Source organism: Elgaria multicarinata, chromosome 3, assembly GCF_023053635.1.
Source record: "Elgaria multicarinata webbii isolate HBS135686 ecotype San Diego chromosome 3, rElgMul1.1.pri, whole genome shotgun sequence".
Lineage (NCBI taxonomy): Eukaryota > Metazoa > Chordata > Lepidosauria > Squamata > Anguidae > Elgaria > Elgaria multicarinata.
The window spans coordinates 6,590,841-6,618,207 of NC_086173.1; the positions used below are offsets into that span (position 1 = coordinate 6,590,841).

Sequence of the window (27,367 nt, forward strand, 5' to 3'; positions counted from 1 at the left end):
GTTTTTCTGTAAAGGGAACCATTTGGGGGAAGGGAATAAAAGATTTTTTTAAAAAATAATGTAACTCTCTCGTTGTTTTTGGCTATTGCGCATGAGCAATTTCTGAGAAGGATCCAGCGAAGAGGGAGCTAGGACTGGAGGGAGTGCAAAATGAATCCTCCCTCTGCTAGGGCAGCGGTGGACTAATTCAAACTACAGCCGGCCAGCCAGATCATGGCAAAAGGAGGAGCTGCTGCATCCAAGGGCTCTGCTCATCTCGGACTGCTGCCTCTTTCTTCTGTGTGTCCTTTTTCCTGAACAAGCCAGTAGCAAGCAGGGCCTCCAAGGCAGCCCGCTGCCTTTAGCACGACTCTGTGTACTCAGATAGTCCTTGTCCTGGTACGCAGGGCTTCACTGACACAGTCCTTGACCCTTGGCAGGCAGGCGAGGGCTATACCCAGATGGTGGGGTCCTTCTGTTCCATGCTTTCCTGAGCAGAAACCAAAAAAAGTTATCCATGAGGCTCTACGCAGCATAACAGAATCACACCTCTACCCACCTGATCCTCACTACGTGCCAGTCTTTCCCCTCAAGCCCACATCTGCAACATGGGGAGGAGGAGGAGGAGGATCTACCTTATTGGGTGGTTGTAAGAAATGACAAAGCTAATGTATGTGAAGTGCTTTGAGTACTCTAAAATGGTTTTTGGAAGATGCTGGGGAGCAATAAGCAGCAGACACAATGGAAAATGGTTTACTAAGCACTAAGGACCAAATTTCATTTTCAGGGGCTGCATTCCAGTGGCAGATGGGGCCAAAAATAACAGCATATTTTTGTTTTAAAGTTGTTACTGCCAGTAATTCAGCCTTAGCAGAGGAATTTCAACCTTTTAGAATGGGGGGGGGGGATGCACAGAAGCCAGGAAACTACCAAATGAGAAGTGGTTGGGGAGAGGGGAGGGGCCAGGAAAAGGAGGTGTGGCCATCTGGAGAACCCCAGGGGACTAGACTAGGCCAAGTTTGGCCTCCAGTCCTGAAGTTCTGCCCCCTCCCTGCTCTAAAATATTCCAACTCCAGCTCTGCACAAGCAGAGATCCCAAAGGTGATGCTGCATGGAGAACTCAAATACATGCTCTCTCACTAATCTCTCGAAAAGATCTCTCCTTTGGCCAGCACATAGTGAAAAAGGCCTGTTAAGCCAACACTGAATGAGCCAGAATGGCTTGTTCCTGAAGAGAGAGAGAGTGGCCCAGTCTCCCAAACAGCAGATAAAGTGATGAACCTTTGTCTGAACTGGAGCATTTAAGGCTTCAAGTACAGGTTCACTGCTCACCCATTAAAAAATAAATAAATTCCCTAACATAGAAAACTAGCAAATCAGGGAGAAGCCTAGATTAGAATATTTCTATCTGTAGAAAAGTGTTTCCCCCCCCCCCCATAGGGGGTGCAGTCTAAAGCATTACAACCTTGGCACTGTGTTTGCTATTTGGGAGAACTAGGCTACAGTGTCCCAACCCATATCATCACCACCCTTAGATACAGGGGGGTGGATCAGGAGCAACAAGCACAAAGGCTCTTCAGTGGTTTGTCTGCACCCGCTGCCTCTTACCGTGGTCTGCTGGAGGTAGGAAGCAGCATCATGAACAGTGACAAAAATCTGTTGTGGGTGTAGGTGATGCATGAGGCCACAGAAGCTCAAGGTCTGTAAGACATTGGCTAGATGGAAAGGAAGAAAGAAAGGGAGGTAGTGAGGTCTAGAATCCAGGTCTCCTGAGTCCCAGTCCCGTACGCAATCTGGTGTACCACACATTGGATAAAATCTTTACGTACAACCTTAGATTAAAACTACCAGCAAAGTCAACTGGAGGAGGCCTGATTTGACTTCCGGTTTCACTCACCATTACAGGCAGCCAGATGCATCTGCACGCCTGCTTTTTGGCATTCCACGCACACCTGCAAAGCAAGGCAAGCCATTGGTAGGGTATCTTAAACAACATCTCTTAACTACAATCCGTCTCAGTGGGTCCATAGCAGCAATTCTCTGATTACTTAGGAGCCCTGATGACTTAGGAGCACTGCCACTGATATTTGCAAAAGGAGTCTCTATATTCTATTGTAGGAGCTATCAAGTTTGCACTCCAGTTTTTCATTCAAACATTCAAAATCCTGACTTCAGATTACTTAGCGGTAAATTGCTTAAATAATCATTGGCCTCAATACAGATCCTGGACCCCACTATTTATTATAGTGTGTGTTCTCTCCCAGTTAGTGTTAATGCAGCAGACAGGGGTCAGAGTTTAAACTGTCTTAGCGTTATAGAGCCTGCAAAATTGGCTGACTGATGCTGGGCTCATTTCTGCACAAGGTGAGATTCAGGCAAAAGGGTCTTTTATTTATGAATAAGAACATTCCCTATTCCTAACTTTGAAGGTAAAACACAGCCTTACTGATCTCTTGACGGCCTTACTTGGATCCTGAAACCCTTATGCCTAAATGGAGGGTGCTTTTCTCTACATCTGTTTAATAGATAAGAGAGGACAGCACCTTTGAACAGCTACTGATGCAGGCGTGGGTAACCTGCGGCCCTGGGGCTGCAAGCAGCCTTTGGCCTAATTTCAAAAGCCTTTTGCAAGCAATCGGTTCAAAAGTCTGGCAAGAACATTCTGTCCTTCCCCTGGCAGCCTGCTAGGAGTGGTGTAGTGGAGCCAGGCCTCTCAGGGATGTGGGGCAGGCACATTTTTATTAGCAGGGATGCTGATATCATCTGCTGACCGTCTCAAAATTCCTAGTTTCCTATGACCTGAGCAGCAATCTTCATAGCAGTTGGTGGGGAATGAATTTCCCCAGTAGCAACATATTGTTCATTGTTGTAATGTAAAGTATTTCAGAGTAGGCAATTAAGACCCATTAGCTTCACCAAAGGCCTGGTGAAGATGGAAAACTTCTAGAACTGGTTTGTTGGTATATGCATCAATGCAGCTGCCTGCCTTTTTGGACTCTCCTTGGGGGTGTGGCTATGGGACTGTCATGATGCGCACCTTTACTTTAAAATGGACCACTGCCTGTTGAAAGGGAGGAAGAGGTGGGGAGAGGGAGAGAGAAGGGGGCGCCGGGGGCGGGGAGGGGAGAGAGACAGAGGGCCTTTCTATACCATGCGGGTGTAGAGGGAGGGAGGGGGGAGGATCTCACGATATTCTTATCGCGAGATCCTCCCCTTAGTCCAAATGCGCGCACGACATCCCAGGAGGAAGGAGGGATGTCGTGCCCGCCATATATTTTTTTAAGGAGATCCTCCCCTTAGTCCAAACGCACGAGCGCTCCAACTAAAGGTAAGATTTTTAAAAAAACATGCTCCCCCTCCCCCTCCCCCCCGATGGGCAAAGAGCACCTTAAGAGCTCTGTGCCCATTTCCTGCCTACTCGCGAGGAGGCAGGACGAAGCCATGATGGGCACGCACACACCTCCCATGATGTCGGGACAATCCCAAGACTGCGGGAAGAATCAATTTCCCAGGGATTATTTATCCCTGGGAAAACCCATGCTCATCCCCACTCGCCCCCGGGAGTCCCTGTGCGTCATTTGGATGCTCAGGGACTCGGCTGTGACCAGACCTAATTTTCGGGCTGGTGTAGAAACAGCCAGAGAGAAAGGGAGGGAAGAATGGGGTTATCCAAATAAGATGTACATTGATGGTGCTATATAAATAAATAAATAAATAATAATAATAATAATAATAATAATAAGAGGAAGAAAAGGAGTGACCAAACCCACTTTGAGCTCAGGGTTTTCCCACTGCTGGCATGCTACCCCTGACAGATTAGTGAATTAACACCGCCCATCACAGCCAGCCACTATGCACTGTGTTTAGAGGGCAGGGAGCCTGGATTCCAGCCTGGCTTTAGTCTAGTTTACACTCATTCTTTTTGACTGTAAGTACTCCATCATCACCACTGCCACCCTCCTGCATGTTTGGTACCTGAATAAGGAGGCGGGCCCCAGCTGAGTCAACAAAGGACACTCCACTGCAGTCAAGAATCACTGCTTGTACTGCTACGCCTGGAGGAGCAAACAAGACAGGCGTCTCAGCCCGAATCCACAGTGGATCCACAGCAGCTCCAATTATGATTATGATTATTAACATTTCCATTTGGAATTAAGGATCCTCTGCAAGATTCAGGAAAGGAGAAAACAGATTTCCCCACCACAGAGTTCAAAATGCAGGCTTACTGAGCAAAACCTTCCAGGAGCTGGAAGGGAATGAACATTGGCTTACCTGAGCTAAGCTTCTTCTCCAGGACAGAGACACTGCTCTCCTAGGGGAGGGAAACCAAGAATTAACTTCCACTTAGGAGAGGTGGGAATTTACTTTGTCAACTCTAGACAAAGTAAAATCCCTTAGTCTGAGCTTGTTAGACATGTATTTATTTAAAATACATTTATCCTGCCTCATCAGAGGATATTTTGAAGCACCCTGGATGGTCAGTTATCACAAGGTAACAATCCCCAAACTCATCTCAACCTTTGTTGTTGTTTTAAACCCACCAGAACCCAATCAGAGGGTGAAATACTGAGCTTTTCTACACAAGGCTGTTAATTAGCTGCATCTGTTTTCACTTTTGTCGGAGAGTTGAGACATGAGGAGTGCTTCCTTTTCTGCTACATAACCTCTAGGTGGCACTGTGGTATAGCAGAATAGCACAAATATGCAAAAGGAAATCACACCTCGTTTAACTTTCACAATTAAATGCTGCATTTTAACTGCTCTAAAGTACTGTTTGGACACGGAAATGAAACTGGAGGGTCATGACATCGTCAAAAGGACCTGAAACCAACCGACAAGCGCACAATAAATGCCTCATGTAGAAAAGCCCACAGCCAACAAGCTCAAACTATACTGGGTTCCCGACTCATGTCAGGGATAAGATCTCATAAATAATAATTGCTATGTAGAATAAGGTTCACTAAAAAATGTACAGTGTTTCCTACAAATGACCAAACAAAATCTCCAAGAGGGCTGGGCTGAAACACCTTAGGATTCATACAAGCATATGAAGCTGCCATACATTGAATGAGAATAATGAGTAGGTGCAGGGCCCCCAATCTGTATCTGTATGGGGGCATTGTAGGGGGGTGCTTTTAAGATTCTAGAGTATAAATGAAAAGAAAATGTAGTTGCGCAATTCACATTGAATGTAATCTGTTTTGGCCCTGATTCTAACTGAATTCAACCCCAGTATTCCACTCTGGATCACCCACCTACCCCAATCACGATCCCATCTTAGCCTTGCACCAAGGAGATGATTACCACAGTGCTGATGTCCATCTTGATTCTGCTCTCTGGACTTAGGTCCTTGGGACACTCATTTTCCTGGTCCAGCCCCACCAGTCGGCTCAGAGCATCACGGAAGAAACTGCGGTTCCCATAATAGATGGGGGCCTGGTAACTTAAGATCTTCACACCTGGGATCTCAAAGCACTGAGAAGAAGAGGTGGGGAAGATAAAAAGGGTACAGATCCATCAATGGACTCAATGGGGTTTACTTCTGAGTAGTCATGTAGAGGCAGCCTTCCTCAACCTAACGCCCTGCAGAGGTTTTAATCTACAGCTTTAATCTACAACTCTTTTCCAATCATTAATAAAAAAAACCCATCTTATTTCAAAGGTAAAGCTCAGCCTTCCCCAACCTGGTGACCTCCAGATGTGTTGGACTACAATTTCCAACATCCCCTCAGCCAAGTTGGGAAAGATTGCTATAGGTTCTGCTCTGCCTAACTAAAGGCTGAATCCTGTCTGTGTTTAGATGGGGGGAAAGTTCTGCAACTCCCAGCATTTATTCTGTCTAAACGTGCCTAGGATTGCACCCAAAGTTCATCAATTTACAGTACAATCCTCTACATCCTCTATGTGTCTACTATGAAGTAAGCCCCATTGAATTTGTGGAGGCTTACCCTAAGGCAAGCAGGCATGAAATTGGAAATTGGACAGTGGCAGGAAGGGGAAGGGAATACGATAGAACAAGAAGTAGCTTTGCTTCCTCCCCTTAATTTTTGGGGTGTTGAGCTAGCGTGGGTTGGGCGTTGTGGTGGACCACCAACAGTTCCAAGTTTTACTGCTGAGATGTATTCCCTCTGTAGTAGATGCTTTGGGGGCACAATTTCAAATATGCCAGATTTCATTTCTCAGTCTCAATCATGGCTTGGGACCACAATACCTGATGGAACGCCTCTCCCAACATGAACCTACCTGTACACTGCGCTCAGCATCTAAGGTTCTCCTCCAAGTGCCTACTCTGAGGGAAGCTTGGAGGATGGCCACAAGGGAGAGGGCCTTCTCGGTGGTGGCCCCCCCCCCGACTGTGGAATGATCTCCCCGATGAGGCTCGCCTGGCACCAACACTGTTATCTTTCAGGCGCCAGGTCAAGACGTTTCTCTTCTCCCAGGCGTTTAACAGCATTTAACAATGCTAAGTTTGTTTTTGAATGGACCCCAGAAATGTTGTTTTTATAAATGGATACTGTTGTTTTTATGTTTTTGATGGTTTTAAATTTTGTATACTTTTTAAATGTTTACTGTTTTAAACTTTTGTAAACCGCCCAGAGAGCTTCGGCTATGGGGCGGTATATAAATGTAATAAATAAATAAATAAATAAATAAATAAATAAATCATAGGAACATAGGAAGCTATGTTACACTGAGGCAGACCCTTGGTCCACCTGGCTCAGTATTGTTGACACTGACTGGCAGCAATGTCAACATGGAGATGCCGGGGCTTGAACTTGGCACCTTCCGCATGCAAAGTAGTTGCCCCACCCCTGAGCTTCACCACCTTGATCCTCACCACCTTTACCTTGCTGTTGTACTTGACAGGCTTGTAGATTTCTGTGTCAGCTGCCCTGCCCAGCACTGAGCATTCGGTTCTGTAAGACGAAAGAAGCAACAAGAAGGATACATTAAGCTGGGCTGAGATTCCCCAACGCTGTTCATAGCCGTGACTTATCAGTATGGACAATGGGTGGAGAAGCAGCAGCTTGAACTTCTTCTATTGGGTGTATTAAAAATATAATTAATGAAAATAAAAATAAATATACTGATCCCCTTCCCTCCTGTGTAAGGTTGATACTGCCTCCATGGTCTGGCCAGCACCTCCTAATCCCAACAAGGGGTAGGATAGCCATGAGTTCTCTTTAACAGAGTTCTTTATTTGAAGGGATGTCTGGTCCAATAATACATTAAAAAAATTAAAAAACAAAACATAGCTGTTGGCCAACAATAGTTATCACCTGGACAGTAGGCTGAACAGGTAGGTACATAGGTCACTGCCATTTACACCTTTAATGAGATTATTATATTCCTATTTAAATTATAATGATAATGTCTTCCTTTAGGAAGCTATACATTGCTAATCCATATGCATTTTTATGCAATTCTTCTTTTTTGTGTAATGTATTTCCTCTGTTGTTGACTATTCAAAAGTAGGCACCCTAACAATGAGGCATCTGTTCCAAGCAGTTGGGCTTGATCCAGTATTTAGCAAAGGGAGTATGCAGAGGAAGAGGGCCGATATGTGAGTACCTCTGTGTGCGGCAAACAACAGTCATCATGGAAAACACAACCCCCACGGCCAAGCCAAGGTCCACGTTGAGCACCACCACAGAGAGCCACGTGACCACCCACACGGTCTGCAATGTATAAGAAAAGATGGTGGCAGAATGTCAACAAATCAGGGAAGAGGGCTTGCGTATTGACTGGGGGTGTTGGTCTGAGGTGCAACCGCCTCTCTAGAGTCCATTACCACTGTCACAAACAGTGACAAGGGGAAGGGGAAAACATACAACTTGTACGTTTTCCCCTTCAGTGACCTGGTTCGCACAATCAAAACAGTCCACCATGGGTTATTTAAGCCACGGTAGGCTGTGGCACGTGCCCGGCAGGTTTTGAATGACCCAGGGACTGTGGGTGCCTGAGGGCTAAACAGCCCTTCATAACCCTCGGTCTCCATGTTCAGATGCCTCATACCAGCACGCACACATGCACAATAACCTATCATGTGAGCCATTTGATCTTGTAAACCGGCCCACTGGCTCTGTCTTTCCTTCTTGCCTGTTGCCTACTCAGATCTGATAGAGCACATTCTTCTGCTGTGCAGAAGCTCTTCAAAATCTCCCGTGGTGAAGCCCACATGGAACATGGCCATATTCAAGGCCACATTCAAGGGCAGTGATTCTCAAGCTCCCAAATAAAGGCGTTTTAACTCTGAAATCCATAGAGCGACATGTGTCCATTGGGCTGCACCAAAGGGAGAGGTGAAAAGGTGAGGGCCCTCCCATTGGCCAAGCCAGGAGGACAAACGGCCAGTTGGCTTCTCCCTCCCCAAACTGCTGAATGCGGCGTCCATGAAGTTGCTTAGTTTCTTCCTCTCTTCCTCTCTCCTTTTTTTGTATTGCGTCTATTAAATTCCAAGCCATTGTTTTACTCCAGCCTTCTCCAACCTGTTGCTCTCCAGATGTTTGGGCTTCAACTCCCATCAGCCTCAGCCAGCCCAGCCAAAGGTCAGGAATGCTGGGAGTTGTAGTCTACAGTGTAGACTATTTTACACTGTAAATTGCCTTGAGAGCATTGTATTGGCAGAATCTACAAGTATATACACAGAGAGAGAGAGAGAGAGAGAGAGAGAGAGAGAGAGATGCAAGAATGTGACAGCTATGTAAACGTTTTTGGTAAGGTAGAAGCATATACAATGCTAAATTTCTAGCCATTAGATTAGAAATAGGGCCATTCCTAGCCGCTGTTACTGCTTACAAAGTCAACATGGCTGATCCTCCACAGCTCAGGCAGGTCCTGGAATTGTAGAAACATCTGCCGAAGGCTGGTGACATTGATACAAGCCAAGACAGCCTAGAGGGGAAAGAGAATCCCGGTGTGAGACACATACTGTCCACCAGCAAGATAGGAGAAGGCTGACTATGGGTAGTGTAGAAGAGAGAATCTGCAGCCATGTACAAGGGGGCCTCCACCCGTGAAACAGGTTTGGAGCCAGCAGTTGAGAAATGGTACTCTGTGTCACACCTTCTCAGCCCTTGACACACAGGGTCACCTGAGCTCCAGTCCTTGTTGATGCCTCAGAACGTATAGAGTTAGGTGCACCTAAGTCCATCAAAAGGAATGTCTACCTCTGCATAGGTTTGGGCTATTAGAAGTATGGGTGCCACTTCCTCATGAGAACCTAATAATAACCCGACTAGCAACTGTGGTTGCTTCCAAACTACAGCGTAGTTTCCGCAACCCTGCTGCGGAATTGCTTTTCTACAATCAGCTGAAAGTGGAATTAAAATGGTAGTTCCACACACTAATTAATATAGCACTATATAGTCTAGCGATACCCATCCACATGGCCATTATTCTCATATAATGTTTACGCAGAAATAAGCCATTTTGCAGTTCCCCCTGAAGCTTTAATTAGAAGCTTCCTCCTTGTGACTTCTACCCCTGTAATGGCTTCCTGTTCAGCAGGAATGTGGCATTACTGAATTGCTCCTTAATTAGTCCTTAAGTAGTCAGTTCCTGCACTTGGTGAAAAGAAGGTTTTAGTTACACATTTGCTCTCATTAATGTTTTTATTTTATTTTATTAGATGTGAAATAGTGCTAGTTTGCAGTTAGAGAGGGGGGAGGGGAAACCATTATTTAAAGCTTACTCCTGCCATTGAAAGCTGAAAGTGACTAGTTAAGGGGCAATTCATCAGTAATTCCACAGCCACACTGAACAGGAAGCAATCAGAGACAAAAACCACAAGAAGAAAGCTTTTCACTAAAGGCACAGTAGCCCAAAGAAGCTTCAATAGTACTTTGCCAGTCTACGCTGGACAAGGTGGTTCTGCAATGGCATTTTACATTTTTAAAAAGAGCTCGGATGCAACAGGTTAGCAACAATGGCATCTGGATTCTCTATAAAAAACGAGAGAGCTAAGTGTGCAAATTTCAAACTAAGCAGCTAATATGGAAGCAAATCTGTCTAGTAAAGGTGTATGTGTACATTTTACTTCACTCTAGGAACCAAGTGTCGCAAGTAAGTAGATAATCAAAAATATCCATCAAGAGAACCCAAAATCTGCATGGAATAAATTATCAGAGTTGATCAAAATAAGCATATAGTTATCAATTATCATTTATACACATCATTTATCCTTGTTTCAGGATTGGCTGGGGGTAATAAATGGCCCTCTGGATTATCCCTACTCACATCCCTCTGACTGGCTTACCTTGGGCAAGTAGTAGAAGAGGGGCCCAATCCATAGCAATACAACCAGGACAACAGCACTGGTGAAGAGACCAGAAAGCTGTGGGTAAGGAAGACTGGTTAGCCGTGGCAGAGTTAAATGAAGGTACATTAGGCCCACTGGGAACAAAACAGCATTGTGCATTCTTAGTACTACACAGCAGTTGAAAACACCAGTCATACCAAATAAACGAGCAGGTCTTTATTCACCATTATGTTAATCAGGCTAAAGAAGGAGTGGGCTAAACAAGCAGCCAGTCTTCTGATGCCACCAAAATTTGGCAGTACGGGAGCAGAAAAATAATAAACCCCAGCAGTTTGCTGCCAAACTTTGGCAGCAAACCACTACAGACTTTTAAAAAGCCAAATTTAGTGGCACCAGCAGGAGGGCAAGAGGTTGAAAGTAGCCCCCAGACACCCCAAAGTTGCCCACCCCTGGTCTAAAGAATAGAATTCCAGCTAAATAGGGGCTCTTAGAGCTTTGTCACACCAGCGTTATACTGTGTAGTCACTGCGAATTGTATGCAAAGGACTCAGAAGTTTTCCACCTTACAATCTGCTTTGATTGTGAAGTACTCCCAGGCATCCTGCCTTAATTATGCAGCCCCTACTTTTTGAGCGTATCTTCCGAGCCACCGCTGGGGCACAGGAGCAGGATTTTAGAGAAATACTTACATCTGCGTAGGCTTTAAAGATAAAGACACCAAAATTGGCACAGTAATAGATATTAGGGAGAGCTTTAATCATACCAAATTTGAATTGAATTGGGTCGTCCGTTGATTTTTTAATGATTTTTTACAGAATGTTATATAGAAATGTAATAAATAAATAAATAATTCCCCCCCCCCGCCCCGTTAAAGTCACTTCCTGGTATGCAAAGATTCGCTGTCGCCCGGTAGCAAAAACAACAACAACCGCGAAAGCTTAGCGCTACGGGAATAATCCGAGGGAAGCAGGTACGTGGGATGAAGCTTTTTGCCAGCTCAGCCTTGAATATATGAACATAATTAACACAACATCAAAATGATGTGGGAATGCCCACAGCATTGTAAGCCTATGCGGCAGGGTCTTGCTATTTACTGTTTTACTCTGTACAGCACCATGTACGTTGATGGTGCTATATAAATAAATAAATAAATAAATAAATAAATAAATAATAATAATAATAATAATAGCTATGCCTTGCTCATCAGCAGCCAAAGCTCACAGCCTCCCTCTTCACATGGAGCTTTTTTTCTGGACACAGGCTCTGTGCCTTTAACAACTGCATGAGAGGCGGATGACTTCCCCCCACTCCCCGGCCCCCCAGCATGGAGATACAGTGATAGTAAAACCAGCTCAGAACACAGTTTACCACCTGTTTATTTTCCAGTGGGGCTCCTCTGCCTTTAACAGCAGCATGGCGAGAAAATTCTACCAGCTGAAGCTTGTCCGTATCTCTTTGCCAGGGGGACTGGTCTATGCTCACTGCACAGCTCTTAAAGGCAAAAGAGTCCTGCCAGGAGAAAAAAGTTGTCTGCTTTGATCCCAAGAGGCTACTGCTGCCGCTTATGCCTCAAATCTAGCCCTAGGCCTACACTTTCCTTCCTGCTCTCACTTCCTCACATTTCTCTAGCCACTGGCCGTTTTGCACCTTGTTTTTCCAATAATTTTAATATGGCGTTTTAATCTTTTTACTTTGGTAAATTATACATTTTCTGTTCACCACTCCAGAATTTGTATAGATATGGAGCAGTAAATAAATAAATAAATGGAAACCAAAAGTACCATGATAGGACTAGGCAAGGTGACGCTAGTTAAAATGCACCTGAGGCATCTGCATTAGGTGCACCAGCTCAAGACAATTTACTGTCTGAGGTAAATGACAAAATGGCATTCTCCCCACACCCTGAGGCATCTGCCTTATATAGAGCAAGCTCAAGTCATTTTGCTGTCTGAGGTACTCAACAGGATGGTGGCCTGTCCTCACTCTCCTTCAGCCAGCTCAAGTATTTTGCTGCCTGAGGTAAATGACAAGATGCCATCCTCCCCACCACTCCTCATATACAAGCCAGCTCAAGACATTTTGCTGTCTGCAGTAAACAACAAAATGGTGTCCTCCCTTCATTCCAACCTCCAAGCCTCATGCAAAAACCAATCACAGCGGCAGCTGAATTTTACTTCAACACTTGTGACAGGCCAGTGTCCTCCAAGCAGCTGAGGGCAGCAGGCTAGCTTAGAGGGCACAGGGACGGCTGAGTGTCATGCACCCAGCTCTGTCCTTCCTCCGACACCTCACCATCACTCCCCGTCCCCTGGCATGTGTTGCCTGAGGCAGCTGCCTCATTCTGCCTAATGATACAGCTGTCCCTAGCCTTATACCTGCGTGTGTCCACCGGCACTCTCCAAAATGTTGGTCGTAGCCAGTGTGGCTGAGTTGGGAAAACAGGTGAACAGGGACGAAACCAGATTTGAGAGGCCATGAGCCAATAATTCCTGTGGGAGGAGAGAGGCAAGGTGAGAGCAGATTCTGATCTGGTTGAACTAGAAGCTGTCCTGATACAAGGGAAGGGGTTGGGTTAGGGTGGGGTGATGGCTAGATGAAGAAAGGAAATGGGGGAAGAACGCTCAAGCTAAAGTCTACACTACAAATAGAGACCAGCTTTAAACTGGTTTACTGTCATGGCTCCCCTCTCTCCAAAGAAAACTGAAAACTGTTTGTGGGGGTACTGGGAATTCACAAAGATCCCCATAAATACCTCGCAGAATTATAGTACCCAGGGTTCCCTGTTGGAGAGGCTGGTGGGAGTGGGAACACATGGGAGTTACAGCAGGTAACTCAGTTTAGCTTTGCTTGTCATCCTGGATCTACTACACGGGGCTGGAACTGAGGGTACAAGTGACATTGCTGATACTTGGAACACCTCTGCCAAAGACCATTCAAGCAGAAGTGAGTTGTATGATGCCCTTAGAGCAGCCTTACCCAACCTGGGGAATACAGCAGATCCCCAGGACACCACATTGGGGAAAGCTGCCTGAGCGGGTGCAGAAAGCAGGTTTGGGGATCGACGGCAGAAACAGCATCAATTTGTCCTCCTATGGTACCTCAAGAATGGCTGAAAGAATACATGCCATCACTGATAGTACATGCATTGCAACCTGGTTATTCCCCTGTCTCTTGCTCTGTCCCAGACAATGCTGATGGTGAGAAGGAGAAGCAGGAGATGCCATGGTCTACTTGCTCCCTGGCTCCCTGCCTGCCAAGCAAGCAAGTGGCAACAATAATGAGGAAGAGGATGAGGAGCAGCTGATGACAGTGGTGGTGAGAAGGTGGACTCACTGAGAGAGGGGCCCCATGGAGGGTGTCTTGTCCGAGGGCCCTCAAAATCCTGGAGGCTGGGCACACACCTGGTTGGGGTCAATGACATAGTGGTGCTTCTCAGCGTAGATCATGGCCAGGGACACTGAGATGGCGTAGGCCACGAATGTGAGGGCCACTGTGTCACCCAGCACTTGGGGCAGCAGATGCAGGGCTGGGAGCTGGGGTTGTGGGAACCTGCATGAAAGAATGGTGGAACAGGAATCACTGTGTGCTGGGACGGAGGTCATCCCCTGCCCCTCCCCAACATTCATCCCCAGGGTGGGCTTGGCCGCCATGTTAGGCCAACAATAATAGGGTCAGCAAGGCAGGAAGTTGCACTCCTGTTGCCTGCCAACAAAGCACCATGGCCCACAGGCGGCATGGAGCATAAGGGAAGAGAGGCCGAGAAAGGGGGTCTTACCCTGCCGGGAGGTGTCCAACGATCTGCACGTTGTAATGAGTGTTTAGGGAGGAAGCAAAGCAGAGCCCAGTGGCCAGCAGTACCTGCCAAAGAAGACGCAATACAAGAGAGTGAGTCCAAAGGAGCGTAGGCTGCGTCGCCTTTCAAAGAAGCCCCTCAGTGCTGGCTCAAGGTTTTGAACTTTCCTTAGGCTAGACACCCTCCATGGGCCCCCTCCCTCAGCGAGTCTGTCTTCTCACCGCCTTTGTCACCAGCTGTTCTTGCTCACCCTCTTTCTCATCTTTGCTACCATATGTTCACCTGACAGGCAGAGAGCCAGGGAGCGCGTAGGCCGTGGCATCTCCTCCTCCTCCTCACCACTACCGCCAGAGGAGCAAGAGGCAGGTGAGCAAGCAAGCTGCAAAGGTGAAGAGGCAGAGCAAGTCCAGGAGCCCGTCTACACTTGTCTAGATGAAACGTAACAAGTTGGCAGAGATGACGTCAGCAGTCACGTGATGCTGTTGTTGTTACGTTTCTTCTGACTTTTAAAACCGTTCCACTTTCTGTTAAAATCGTTTTAAAACTAACAATGTGCCCCAACATTTCGTTGTTTTCAATGCCGTCTTTCAAAGTCATGTCTCGTGACCATGGTCTTTGCTTCCTGATTAGGACAAGTGAGGGCTTTTCTAGACGAGGGGAGGGAGAGCTGGCACAACGCGATGAGGGGGAGGGGGAGGGCGGGTGGTGAAAGAGGGGACAGAGTCTTAATTTTTTAAAAAACCCGCTTATCTTTCGGGGCGCACGTGGCCCCTTTAAGACGCTGCAGGGCTTCCCTCGTCCCTACGCGTCGCCCCACCTCCCTGCCGGCTTATCCCGGCAGGTCTAGCCCAGAGTCACCGGAAGAAGGAGGTTTACTTCAGAGCCGGTATGAGCATAATGAAGAACGTTCTAAAGAAGAGTGTGCCGGGGTAAAACGATAGAAGAAAAGGTATTTCGGTTGACTGGGCTCAAGTTGCATTTTGTAACGTAGCAGGGGAGGACGCAACAATGCACTTAAACAACGGTGTAATGAATAGTGTAGATCCTGTCCAGGGGTCTTTTGCCAGTGGGCCCCTGTTGGGCTATGGGTCTTGGCAGTTGCCCAACCCGGCTTACCCTTGACACCAGCCCTGAACCCCCTCATCACCTTTGAAAGCATCTGCTGTAGCTGTTGTGACCTGGATGCCCCGAATATGAAACCTCCCTAAATGTGCTGCCATTATCTCCCAAATACCCTTCATTGTGAGGGGACACCTCACATTTGTCAAGGCTTCCAAATATTACAAGAATTAAGGTCGATTTGAATTAATGAGGGGAACTTTTATATGCCAACCACCGCAAGTAGGTGTTGTTGTTTATTTAAGGGGAATCAAGTTATATATAAAACAGCCTGGGCAGGTTGCAAAGTATAAATGCAGAGTTTCCACAAGTATGGCTTTCCTTCAGTGGAGCTTGGGTGTGTAGCCTATTCTATCCTCTCTTCTTGGTCTCTGTCATCCCTATTTATATCTGTACAGCAGGGGTGTTAAGCCTCTTTCTACCCATGGGCTGAATTTTGAAGAAGCTCTTGAGTGCCATATTCCAGCAGTGGGTGGGACCAAAGGCAAAAGGGGCAGGGCTAAAAGACCCCAAATACTAGCATGTCAGACCTTAAAGCTAACTAAGTAACTAAGCCTTAGGAGAAGCATTTCAACCTCTAAGAAGGGGGCGGGGGAACGGCACAAAAGCAGGAAAACCATCAAATGATTGGTGGCCAGGGGAAGGGGTGGGGCCTGGGGAAGGGGTGGGGCCATCTGGGAAACCCCAGAGGGCTGGATTGGGACCCCACGTGGGCCAGATTTGACCTCCTCCCCCCAGGTCTGCACCCATTACATCATACTGGATCCAAGATCTGCCTTCATGAAGACTGAACAGAAAGACTCCACTCATGGAAGTTGCCTTTGCTCGATCCGCTTCACCTCCTCGCACCACAGCTCACACCGTTCAGCACGGTCCCCGAACCCCTGTGCAGCATTTTTGGTGGGCTGGAGGGTCTGCTGTGGCAAGGAGAGGGTGGGGAGTTCTGCTTCCACCAGCCCGGTCGTGCCTGCCTAAATCTGGGCCTAATCTACACCATATTGCACTATGAAAGCCGTATGAAAGCAGTATATAAAAGTCAGGAGCCACACCAAGCAGGACATAGCGGTATGAAAGCGGTATATGGCAAGTGTCAATGGGTCCCAACAGTTGTCAGGGCACTTCAATACTGCTATAAAGCAGTCGTGTGGCTCCTGCCTTTTATATACTACTTCCATAGTGCAATATCCCGTTTGGGGTAGATGAGGCCCTGGAACCCACCCATGATTTCCAAACCTTTTGATGACCTCAAACATGAAAATGGAAATATGCAAAGGAAATACAAACAGGTTGATTGAAGAGACACGACGTGTGAGCATCAAGTGTGAATTTCCTCCCCATGGGCCCCCCACCAAGTGGCTGGATGCCGCTGCAAGACATCATGGAGCTTCCCCACGTACCATGATGATCTCTCCCGGAATGGGGACCCTCATCCGGCTACGGTAGCGGTTGTTGATCTCCTTGATGGGTACCAGCACAGCCAAGCACAGGCCTGAGATGAGCAGTTCTGCTATGTTGGTTAAGGGCAAGGCTTCCGCGACAGATGCCAGCGTCTAGGGAATAACACACGAGATGTGAACCTTCTAGCATGGCACTCACAAAGGGAAACCAGGTCTTCTGGCAAAGGCATAGGTTGGAATGCTTTTAGCAGCCTGGGAAGAAGGAGTAGCGACGCCTCTTGACAGCTTCCAGTTTCAATCAACATGGGCATTGGCAGGCAGTTCCAGCATATCTGATCAACCACAAAACTTTGTCTAAAAGCCCCAAGCTGAGACATGGGGAGGGGGGAAAGGGAGGGGCCATATTTCCAGCTATCACAGAATATATATTAGCCCAGAGAACTGATATCTCCCATGTTTTGTATTCAGGAACAGCTAGGAAGAAGAAAGACATTCACCCTCTGCACTTATACTTCCTGTGACTTCAGAAGTAGATCCACATACCTTGAAGATGGCGAAGCAGCCATCAGGTCGTGGTAGGGGCAGGCCCAGTAGGCTCTGGAGCTGAGACACCACCACATGCAGGGCAGCTGCGCTGGTAAAGGCCTTGACAACCGGCTCCGAGAGATAGGTGGAGAGGAAGCCCAGGTGAAGGGTAAACATCACGATCTAGGGAAGAGGGGCGGGGGCATGTTAGTGCTAGCTACGCAAAGTGTAGACTTCCCTGAACCGGGGCTCTATGTCTGCTGAAATTCTACAGGTGGAAAAGATGTAGAATATGTGGAACCTTGTGTATAACTGTGCTTCTTCAGCTTGTGTTGCTGTTCTATATTTTTAAAGCAAGTTTCTAGTCCTTATGGTTACAGGCGTTAAGCTTGAAAGTGTGTGGGCTGGGCCTAGTAAAATCTCAAAGTCAGAGGAGTTGCTGAATAAGGTTCCCAGAGGGCAATACAACAAGGTTTAAGGATACCAGCCCTCGAGGTCAGGAGACAGAACGTTTACAGAACAGACAAATTAAAACAGCTCTTCACACACTGCACCATTAACTACAGGACTCATTGCCGTGAGATGCGGTGATGGTCACCAGCACAGATGGGTTTCCCTAAGAATCAAGCAACATCGTGGAGGGCAATAGCTGTCAGTCAAACTAGCTTAGCACTTTGGCAATTTGGAATGGACAGGCATCTTTTATGGCTGATAAAAAAATCTCTACTCAAATACCTCCATGCGGGTAAGAGTAGGTAGAGGTGGACAATTATCCAATGAAATAGAAACATCTTTAGGAGTTACACAAGGTTGCTTGCTAGCTCCAACTCTATTTAATATATATGTAAATAATATCATTGGTGAATTAGTAAATAAACAGAATTTCCCTGTGGCAGTAGGTTCAAGAAAACTGAACATTTTTTTATACGCAGACGATATGGTATTATTATCAGAAAAACCTAGTGGGTATGCGAAGATCACTCAAAGCATTTGGTGAGATTTGTAGGAAGGAATTACTAACCATTAACTATCAGAAGACAAAAGTAATGGTTTTTGGGAGAAGCCCACAAATACATAAATGGACATTAAATGGACACCGTCTGGAACAAACAAATCAATTTAACTACTTAGGTATATTTTTTAAACAAAATGGTGCATGGACGAGTCATATGGAGGCAATAAAATTGAAAGCAAATAGGTCAATGCAGACAGTGTTAAAATTCGCCAGAATAATAAGAGGAGGACAAATGATAGCCCCAGCATGTAAAGTTTTTGCGGCAAAGGTTTTGCCGCAGTTATTCTATGGGGCAGAAATTTGGGCCAACGCTAATATAAAGCAACTTGAGGTGGTCCAAAATAAATTCCTACGGATATTGTTGGGTCTTCCCCCTGACACACCCATTTGTTATATGAGGGTGGAAGTTGGGATGCTTCCAATAGAGTATACCATCTGGAGGAACATGTTTTTTTATTACCTCAAAATGAAAACATCAATAAATAACCTAGTTAAGGTGGTGGTGAAAGATCAGAGAAAATACCCCTCACATGGCAACTGGATAGAAAGGTGTGAAGCCAAGCTAAGACAATTCGGAATAGATCCTAAAACGATATTAGAAGGAAATATAGACCAACAACGCATGGCGATTAGACAAACATTGAGGAATTATATTGGTAAGATGGATTTTAATGGAATTAAAGCTTCCAAATTCTCCAATATTTATCCTTTCATAAAATTAAAGCCTAGAGAAGAAAAATGCCTAATTGAAATTACGAATCCAGTCTTGCGTAAAGCTCTTACAAGCCTGAGAATGCAGACCATGCAGACGAATTTTAGAGAAGGTAGATTTAATAATATACCCAGAGATCAAAGAATTTGCTGTTGTGGAGAACAAGAGGTGGAGGACTCTGTTCACTATATATTATACTGCAGATTATACAACAGCCCTAGGAATAAATATTTAGCCCCTATGGTGCATTTAACAGACCAAGCGAAATTAGGCTACCTACTAACGGCAGAGAAATCGACCCTACTGAATTTGGCCTATTTTGCAGTAAGAGCTGCAAAAATTAGGAAGGAACACGTTCAGGTGGATGATTGTAAACAGTAGATATACCGTAGATATACAGAGTACAAGGAGAAATTAGGATGTGTTTACTGTAGAAGATGTGTGCTGATGGGAGTAACTGCTGTACAGAGTTCGGCTCATTTTAATTTTTTATGTAATAATGTGTGATAATATGTGTTCGGCTAAAACCCATTCAGGGTAGCCATGAATAAGATTTGTATAAATAGCTTAGCATGAAGCCTCCATGTTCAGGAGGAGTATACCTATTACTTATCAGCCCTTCTTTTCACCGGAATGTAGCCTCTCACAGCATGACTCTCTTTTGAGGAGGATAGCCTTTTCTTGGTCTACTAGGCCTCCCAAAAGCCACTCAGGCCCATTGGGTTCTGGCAGCACCGGCTGACTCACCATGAGGAGCCCCATGAGGAAGGCCATGGCAGCAGCCACACCAATGCGCTGGCCTTCGAGCAAAGCCTCTTCATCGGGGACTGCCGTGCTGTTGGACTGCTGGGATGAAGGAACCAAACGCTCCACCACAGAGCCAGTCATCAGACTCACCACAGCAAAGGTGCCTGCAGAGTAGGAAGGGGTAGAAAGGAGAAAGGAACTAATTAAAACCCTGTGTTACAGGCCACGGTAACACCCATTCATAAGCCCTGTGTTGCTGTATTGACAGCAACAGTGCCACCCGTTCCTACTGAGAGACGGCAGCAAGGTCATTCCACCAGTCCCACTGACAGATGTCCCCCATGAAGGCTCCCTCAACTGTCACCACCACCAGCCATTCCAGCAGGCCAGATGGAGGGAGATGACAGGGGGAAGCAGGGCCGTTCCACCAGCCCAGCTGAAAGAATTGTCTTTTTCCTCTTACCTCCCCATTCCTCCCCCCCCCCCGGCATGTAGTGTCTTTTTAGATTGTGGGTGTTCTCTTCATTATAGAAAAATCCTGCAGGCTTACCGGGGCTTCCTGCTTCTGTGTCCGTGGCATGATTAGCATGGGCTTCTTTAGACAACGAACATGTGCGGTGGAATTAAAAATGCCCTTTCTCACCAGACTTATCAGCAGCCTTTCTATATGTTCAGTGAAACAGCGCTGTCTAGTGACCGAAATATAGCACTATGCTGGCATTTCATACTGCCGATATATCGCAGGGTTTTTAATTCCAGCTTATCTCTGATCTTTTTGAAAGCAGGATAAATGGGGAAAAGAGCAGGAGATGTCCTGGAGGTTGACAATGTCATGTAAAAGACAAGCGTGCGACCAATCGCTCGTAGAGAGATGCCCTGTAAATTGGGCAGAGAACCCCTGCCTGTCCCCCACTCACTTGTGGTAGAGATTTCCCCCCGCAACCAGTGTTTTCACTGCTTCCAAGTGCAACATGTAGTCTTCTCCTCTACTCAGGGGAGACATGATAGCACTCTTCAAATACTTAAAAGGTTGTCACACAGAGGAGGGCCAGGATCTCTTCTCGATCCTCCCAGAGTGCAGGACACGGAATAATGGGCTCAAGTTAAAGGAAGCCAGATTCCAGCTGGACATCAGGAAAAACTTCCTGACTGTTAGAGCAGTACGGCAATGGAATCAGTTACCTAGGGAGGTTGTGGGCTCTCCCACACTAGAGGCATTCAAGAGGCAGCTGGACAACCATCTGTCAGGGATGCTTTAGGGTGGATTCCTGCATTGAGCAGGGGGTTGGACTCGATGGCCTTGTAGGCCCCTTCCTACTCTGCTATTCTATGATTCTATGATCCTCTGGCAATCTCAGAAGAATACCAAGCATCTGCCCTGGCCTCAGCCCCAATGGACACAAGCAGCCACTGTCTTTTTCTGTAAATGTGCCCAGTTTAAATGGAATAATAATAATAATAATAATAATAATAATAATAATAATAATAATAATAATAATTTAATACCACTTCTCCCTCTGGATCGAGGCAGGGAACTACCAAAACAACCCATCATCATAACAAACTGTATATGTGTGTTTGGCAAAAAGGATTGTATATTGAAACCCTGAGAGATGAGACACATTGCAAACTCCTACATCAGGGATGGGGAACTTGCAGCCTTCCAGATGCTGTTGGACAACAGTTCCTATTGTCCCCAAGCACTGGCCGTGGGGAGGGGCGCTAATGGGAGTTTGGAGCCCAACAACTTCTGGGGGGCCAGCATCATCTTCCCCACCCCACATGTAGTGCCGGGGGAGAACAAGTGTGGCTCTCAATGCAACAGTGTCTTCAAATGCCAGGTGTTATTTTTCCTTGAAGAAGTAAATAGCAGCCATTCACCTATCTTGGAGAAAATAAAATGGGGTACTCAAGAGATGTTAATGGAGCGGGGATGGAGCTAACATTGCTTCCTGCCCTTGGTGATCCCAGTTGTTAAGAATTAAGCAAGCACCTATCTGGGTAGCCCCACCTCTTTATTTGCATATTCCCATCCTGGTTTCTGTTCCTTGCAGATACTTCATAAGAGCAAAATAAGGCACGTTTGTGACTGGCCACTTACAGAAGTTTGCAGATCCTTCTGACGTTGTCATCAACCCCCTGCACATCTCCCATGCTTTCACAAGGAAATCCTGTTCTAACCCCACCCCCTGGATATCCTGATTCTTCTGAAATATCGAGGGATTTCCTACCGTGTGCCTCTGAAATTGCTCTACAAAGCAGCCACTAGAGGGTGTAGTCCCATTCCAGGCTATGAGCACCGAGAGGAGGAGAAGTTTTCAATTACAGACCACGTGGTTGTCCCCCTCCACCCGTGTAATGTAGTCCATTACAACTGTGCAAGAGAGGCAGGAAGCAAAACCCGGTAAGGCAATTTAATTTCCTCTTAATCTAAAGAAGCCCTTGGACATGCTATAGTGACAGAAGGCTGGAGAAATACATTTCTCAAGACAGACTGATGTTGGTCTCCCCCATCCCAAAAATTGGTGATCAGAGGTATTTGAGAAACTCCCTAATAAGCTGCCATGTGTAAAACACGTTTATTTATTTATTTATTTATTTATTTGTATTATTAATCATATTTTATGGGTGTAGATCTGTGGGAGTACATTACAGCTGGGAGGTTGAGAAGAGCGCCCCCACAGGCCACAGGGGTTACTGCATCCTGACTGAAACTTGTAGCACTCTTACCTGTGGACACATGGCGCCCGGTGCCAAAAAGCATGTACAGCAGGGCAGGGAAGAACGATGTGTAGAGCCCATAGACTGGTGCTACTGAGGTGAGCAGGGCAAAGGCCATTCCTGTAGGAAGAGCAAACAGAAAGAGCTATATAATCCCCACAGGCTGCGAGGCCAAGTGTAAACAATCGGTTGGGAATGGGAATGCCGACCTCTAAAAACACAAGCTGTAATTATTAGGCTCCAGTTCCCTGACAAAGGACTACCAATGTCATTGGTGCCTATGAGACAAGAGAAGTGATCATGGGAAGAGACTGGGCCATATGCCCTTCCCCGGAGTTGAATTCATGGGTGGGCATGGTCAGGCATTTGCTAAGGGCCCACCCCCAGCAGGGGCCCACTGACAAGAGTCTTCTGGACCTGCTGCTCCTCTTCACCATTGCAGCCTGCTTGTTCACCTGCCTCTCACTCTGGACCAGACAACAGTGGTGGTGAGAAGGAGGAGCAGAAGACACCAAGGCCTACTTGCTCACTTGCTTTTTGCCTGTCAGGTGAGCAAGTGGTAGTAATGAGAAAGAAGGGGGAGGGGGAGCAGCAGCTGGCCACAATGAGAAGGTAGCCTTGCTGAGGGAAGGCCCCCATCAAGGGTGTCCTGCCCAAGGGTTCACAAACTTTGGAGCCTCCTCCCACATGGGTCTCCTCATAGCATTAGTTACTGGCCCAGAGAGACAGCACTTGCTATAACTACGTGGCAACGATGCTGCTCAAGGTACAGAGGATCCAGCCCTGAATTAGAACTGTGGAGTAATAACCTAAAAAGAGCCCTCTCAAGCCCACCTGTCTTGGAGCATCTATGGAGAGTGTTTCCCTTACCACTAAACAGTCACATCTGGAATCAGGAGTGAGGGCTTCAGATCATAAGGATAGTCTCCTGGGCTTCCTAGCACCTGCCTCTTCTGGGCTTCAAGAAGGACTTATTCTGGTCTTCTGAGACCTGGCTCAGAAGAAGCCCTGATGACAGTGAAGGTCCAGCCCCAAACATTTCATTGCCTGAGGCAAAGGACAACACGGCAGGTACATCTGATTTTAATGCTGATGATAGGACAGCATCCTTTGCTGTACCTGTGGGCAGCAGACTAGCTTAGGCGGCACAGAGCAGGTTGACATGGCACGTACAGCCCTATCCATTCCATGACCTCAGCATTGCTGCCTGAAGTGGCCACCTCACTCTGCCTCATGGCAGGGCTGGTCCTGTGACAAGGCTACTTCACAAGCTTCACAGATGCAGATCTAAATGAAGGTCTTCCACCTCCGTACCAAACCCTTTCACCATGCTACAGGATACTGCATGGAATCTGAACGTAAGTCTCCCCTTCTCTTTTGGAATAAGGGAGAGAAATCCAGGAATCCAAGTCCTGCTCTTATTACGAGTCCAGGCAACCCTGAAGTCTTGCTTGACTCACTCTCAGACAACAACCTGCACTTTCCTCTTCTAGTCATTGAGCCAGAACGTGTGTTGCAACTGTACGGAACATACTGTTTGATGAGATCCCAAAGATATGGTCCCTGAATTACCCACTGTGGGTACAAGTTTTTGTATACACACAGAGCCGAAGTACTTGTTAATACAAACACATGTTTTTAAGAAGACAACATGGCCCAACCATGATGGATGGTTTTGCTAAGCAAAATGCTTTTGGAAAGAGCAGGTTGGAGCAGAAAAGTGATGGGAGGGAGAGGGTGCTTAACCCTTTAACACCCCTGTTGCTTCTCTGCTCCAAATCAGCCCACCTTAAGCTGTTTGTCCTTCTGCGGGTTTCAAAATGTATGTAAACCCTCATCAGGTTCTCCCAAAGCTGCTCTTGCTTAGAAAAAGTAGCCATCTGGAGTACATTACACATATTTAACTATAGCTAATACCCAAAATTACTTGGCAACCACTTCATTTTGCTGGTACAATGCACTCTATGTTATTTGGGCTAAGTCCAGGCAGCTGCTCATTTCTCTCTAGTAGTGCCAATCCGGAAGTAGAGGAAGGGTGAATTTTTACAAAGAGGTACCAGCTAGCACAATGCCGGCCCAACCATGAGGCAGGAAATTGGGAGGGGGGGGGGGATAGGATTTAAAGGTGGCAAAAGTTGGACAAGAACAAGATTTTATCAGATCATTAGCGAGCATAGTATAGAGATGTTTGGGTTGTAACGGCATTTTGCAGGGTGTTTGTTGGGTTACAGCCGCCTTTCCCCAAACTGGTGCCTTCCAGATGTGTCAGACTACAATCCCCATCATCTCCATTGGCCAGCTTGGCTGGGGATGATGAGAGTTGTGTTCCAACACATTTGGAAGGCGGCAGGTTGGGGAAACCCAGGACAGAGGAATCTACAAAGGGGGAGCCCTGACCTCATAGAAACATGTGCCATTGCCTTCCAGATAGTGCCAGTCATGGGCATTCTGTGCTGGTTTCCAGAAACACTTGCTCTAGGGTAGCACCGTCTCTTGTCTATGGAGACACCACCTTAGGAAAATTATCCAAGGTGCCCTGCTGCTGCTCCTGGCATCCTCTTGAAGCTCTTCTCTGCCCAGTTTCCCAGCACTGTATTTCAAGGAGAAGGTTTCCCTGATAAGGGATGGGGGGAGGGAGTAGGAGGCAGCTGACCTAGAGGAGGGTGGAGAAGGAGACCCACCCAGGGTAAGTGGCAATGTAGCCTTTTTTTTACCCATGTGGTAAAAGGAGATCAACCAGGTAGCTGACTTTGCTGGTCCATCTGGACCAGGTGGGTCGAACATCAGAAGAGCCCTGCTGGACCAGACCGAGGGTCCATCTAGTCCAGCATTCTGTTCCCACAGTGGCCAACCAGCTGTCAACCAGGGATCCACAGTGCAGCAGCGCCCTCCCACCCATGTTCCCCAGAAACTGGTATATATAGGCTTACTGCCTCTGATACTGGATGTAGCACAGAGCCATCAGGAGCTACAATACATCTGTTAAGTCTGTAAGGCACCACAAGACTCTGTGTTGTTTTTGCTGCAGCAGACTATAACACGGCCACCTCTCTGGAAGCAGAAGCAAAGCAAAACAAAACCCTGCAGGATTTCAAAAGTGCCGTCTCAACACGAAAATGGGCTCTTAGACAGCTAGAGATTTGATATGACTATCTCCAGTCTGCCCCGGACGTTTCTTTGTTTGTCTTGATCAACAGTCAGAGGAGAATTGGCAACAGCAGCTCTGGCCAGGAGCTCAGGAGCCATGCTCCATTCACCCCAGCTGCCTAAGGCTGAGGTGGCGATGAAGGAAAAGGAGCTCTACCTTAACAAGGCCAGGCAGGGCAGGATTCCAGGCAGAAAGACATCCAGGAGCTCAGGGTTGTTTCCCCTCTCTCCTCCTCCTCTGTTCTACCACCCTGCCCCAGCAAGACAACCAGGCAGAGCAGAGGGAACAATTTCTGGTGCAAGGCAGACTGCCCAACTGTATGCAGGTTTACTTAGAAGTAAGCTCCACAGTGCCCATTGGGGCCTTTCCCCAGGTAGGTGTGCACAGGATACCAACCTCCGAAAGCCAGACAAGAGGCTGCAGAGTTTCAAAAGGAAGCTGCCAGGCTGTTGAAGGATCTTAAAAGTATGTGAACCAAAGAGAGGGTAAAAGAGGGGAGGTTTCTTTTGGAGGAGCAGAGACTGGAATGACAAGGGAGGGAGGGAGGGAGGACTGGGAAGTGAATTCCTGGGGCCAGACGAAAACTAGGGGGAAAGAATGAGGGAAGGCAGACATCAGAAACCCAATATGTGGGGGGGGGGGGGAGAGATGGAGTCCAAATCCCCAGGAAGAACATGGGGGTGGGTGGGATGGGGACAGAGACGCTTCAAGCCTCAGAGAGAGCAGGGATCCATCAGAACTTGCTTTGAAGAGCAGGGAGAAAGACAGAGATCTGAATTTCTGGGGGAGTGAAGGGAAGTCCCTGATGATGTTGCAGGTGGGAAGCAGAAATCAGGCAGCTAAAGATGGGAACAAATGGGATAAAAACGTGTGAAGATCAAAGATTTTTGGGAGACTAGGAAGAGGAGAGATTATAGATCAAGAGAAGGACACGTGTGGAGTACCAATGATGCCTAGCAATGTGCCCCTTCCCCACATTTCCCAAATAATCCCCTTTTTGCTACCCAGTGCAGGAGAGGCTTCCAGAAGGGAAGAATGACTGACCCACAACTATTCATTCTGCAACAAACATAGGAATGGAAAGGGAGGGGGAAAGGGTTCCTCTTCAGCCTTTCGCTGTGCAGTGTGTCTCTTAGGGTCGCAGCTGGCATTCAGTGCAGCTGCATCCCTACACCCACCCACGCACTCCCACGCAAACTCACCTTGTGGGATGTGTACAATGCCCACGGTTAGCCCTGCAACCACGTCACCCAGGAGCCACTTCTTGGGCTGGTACCTGGGCAGCCAGCTTGCCACAGGCAGTCTGCTTCTAAGCAAGTGCAAGGCGGCAGCCCTGGAGCACCGGCAGCCCCGGGCCAGCTTGCCTTTCAGCATCCCTGCCAGGTTGCTTTCGGGCTCTGGCGGCGCCCCGTAGCCCTGCTGGAAGCGCTCCTCGGTGTAGATGCCACGGTACAAGGCCAAACTGCTCATACTGACAGCTGCAGGCAGGCAGCGAGACAGGCAGGATGCTCATTCTCTGTCACCTTTTATTCCTGACTGGGCTCGATTTTCCTGGCCAATCGCAAGGCTTGGGTGGCTGGGTTTCTCCTCCCTCTGGGGTCTGGGCAGGAAGAGGGAGGAAGCTCAGGGTGCTAAGGGTCAAACGCAGGCCACCAGTCCCCCCCCCATGCCTCACCGTGCCCTCTGAGTCAGCTCTCTAGCCTCTAGACACCTTGTCACTGACCCTGATTACCAGATATTTCCCTAGTTAGAACAATCTATTAAGTGGTCCCCTTGTTCTCCTTGCATTTTCCTTGGCTCCCCTGTTATGAAAGACTCGGGTTTTATTTTTATTTTTGGGCTGCTTCAACATAGGGAAAAACAAACAAAGGGGCCACTGTAAACGTTATACCCCCGCAACATAAATCAAATCAACGAGTACCCCAAAAGATGCCAAATCTTGATGTCACA

General features: G+C 47.1%; 1 protein-coding gene across 1 annotated transcript; it reads right to left on the minus strand.

The window, feature by feature from the left end:
* Positions 1 to 274: 274 nt before the first annotated feature.
* On the minus strand, positions 275 to 26,887 carry LOC134396526 (solute carrier family 26 member 10-like). The gene is made up of 18 exons (XM_063123037.1): positions 26,620 to 26,887; positions 22,279 to 22,389; positions 19,549 to 19,712; positions 17,093 to 17,257; positions 16,550 to 16,702; positions 14,016 to 14,098; positions 13,642 to 13,789; positions 12,616 to 12,729; positions 10,238 to 10,315; positions 8,779 to 8,874; positions 7,552 to 7,658; positions 6,827 to 6,896; positions 5,284 to 5,454; positions 4,252 to 4,291; positions 3,955 to 4,034; positions 1,877 to 1,931; positions 1,588 to 1,694; positions 275 to 469 (listed from the first exon to the last, which is right to left on the minus strand). The coding sequence occupies exons 1-18, from the start codon at positions 26,885 to 26,887 to the stop codon at positions 431 to 433; spliced, it is 2,049 nt and encodes a 682-aa protein (XP_062979107.1). The 3' UTR covers positions 275 to 430.
* Between the last annotated feature and the right edge of the window lie 480 nt (positions 26,888 to 27,367).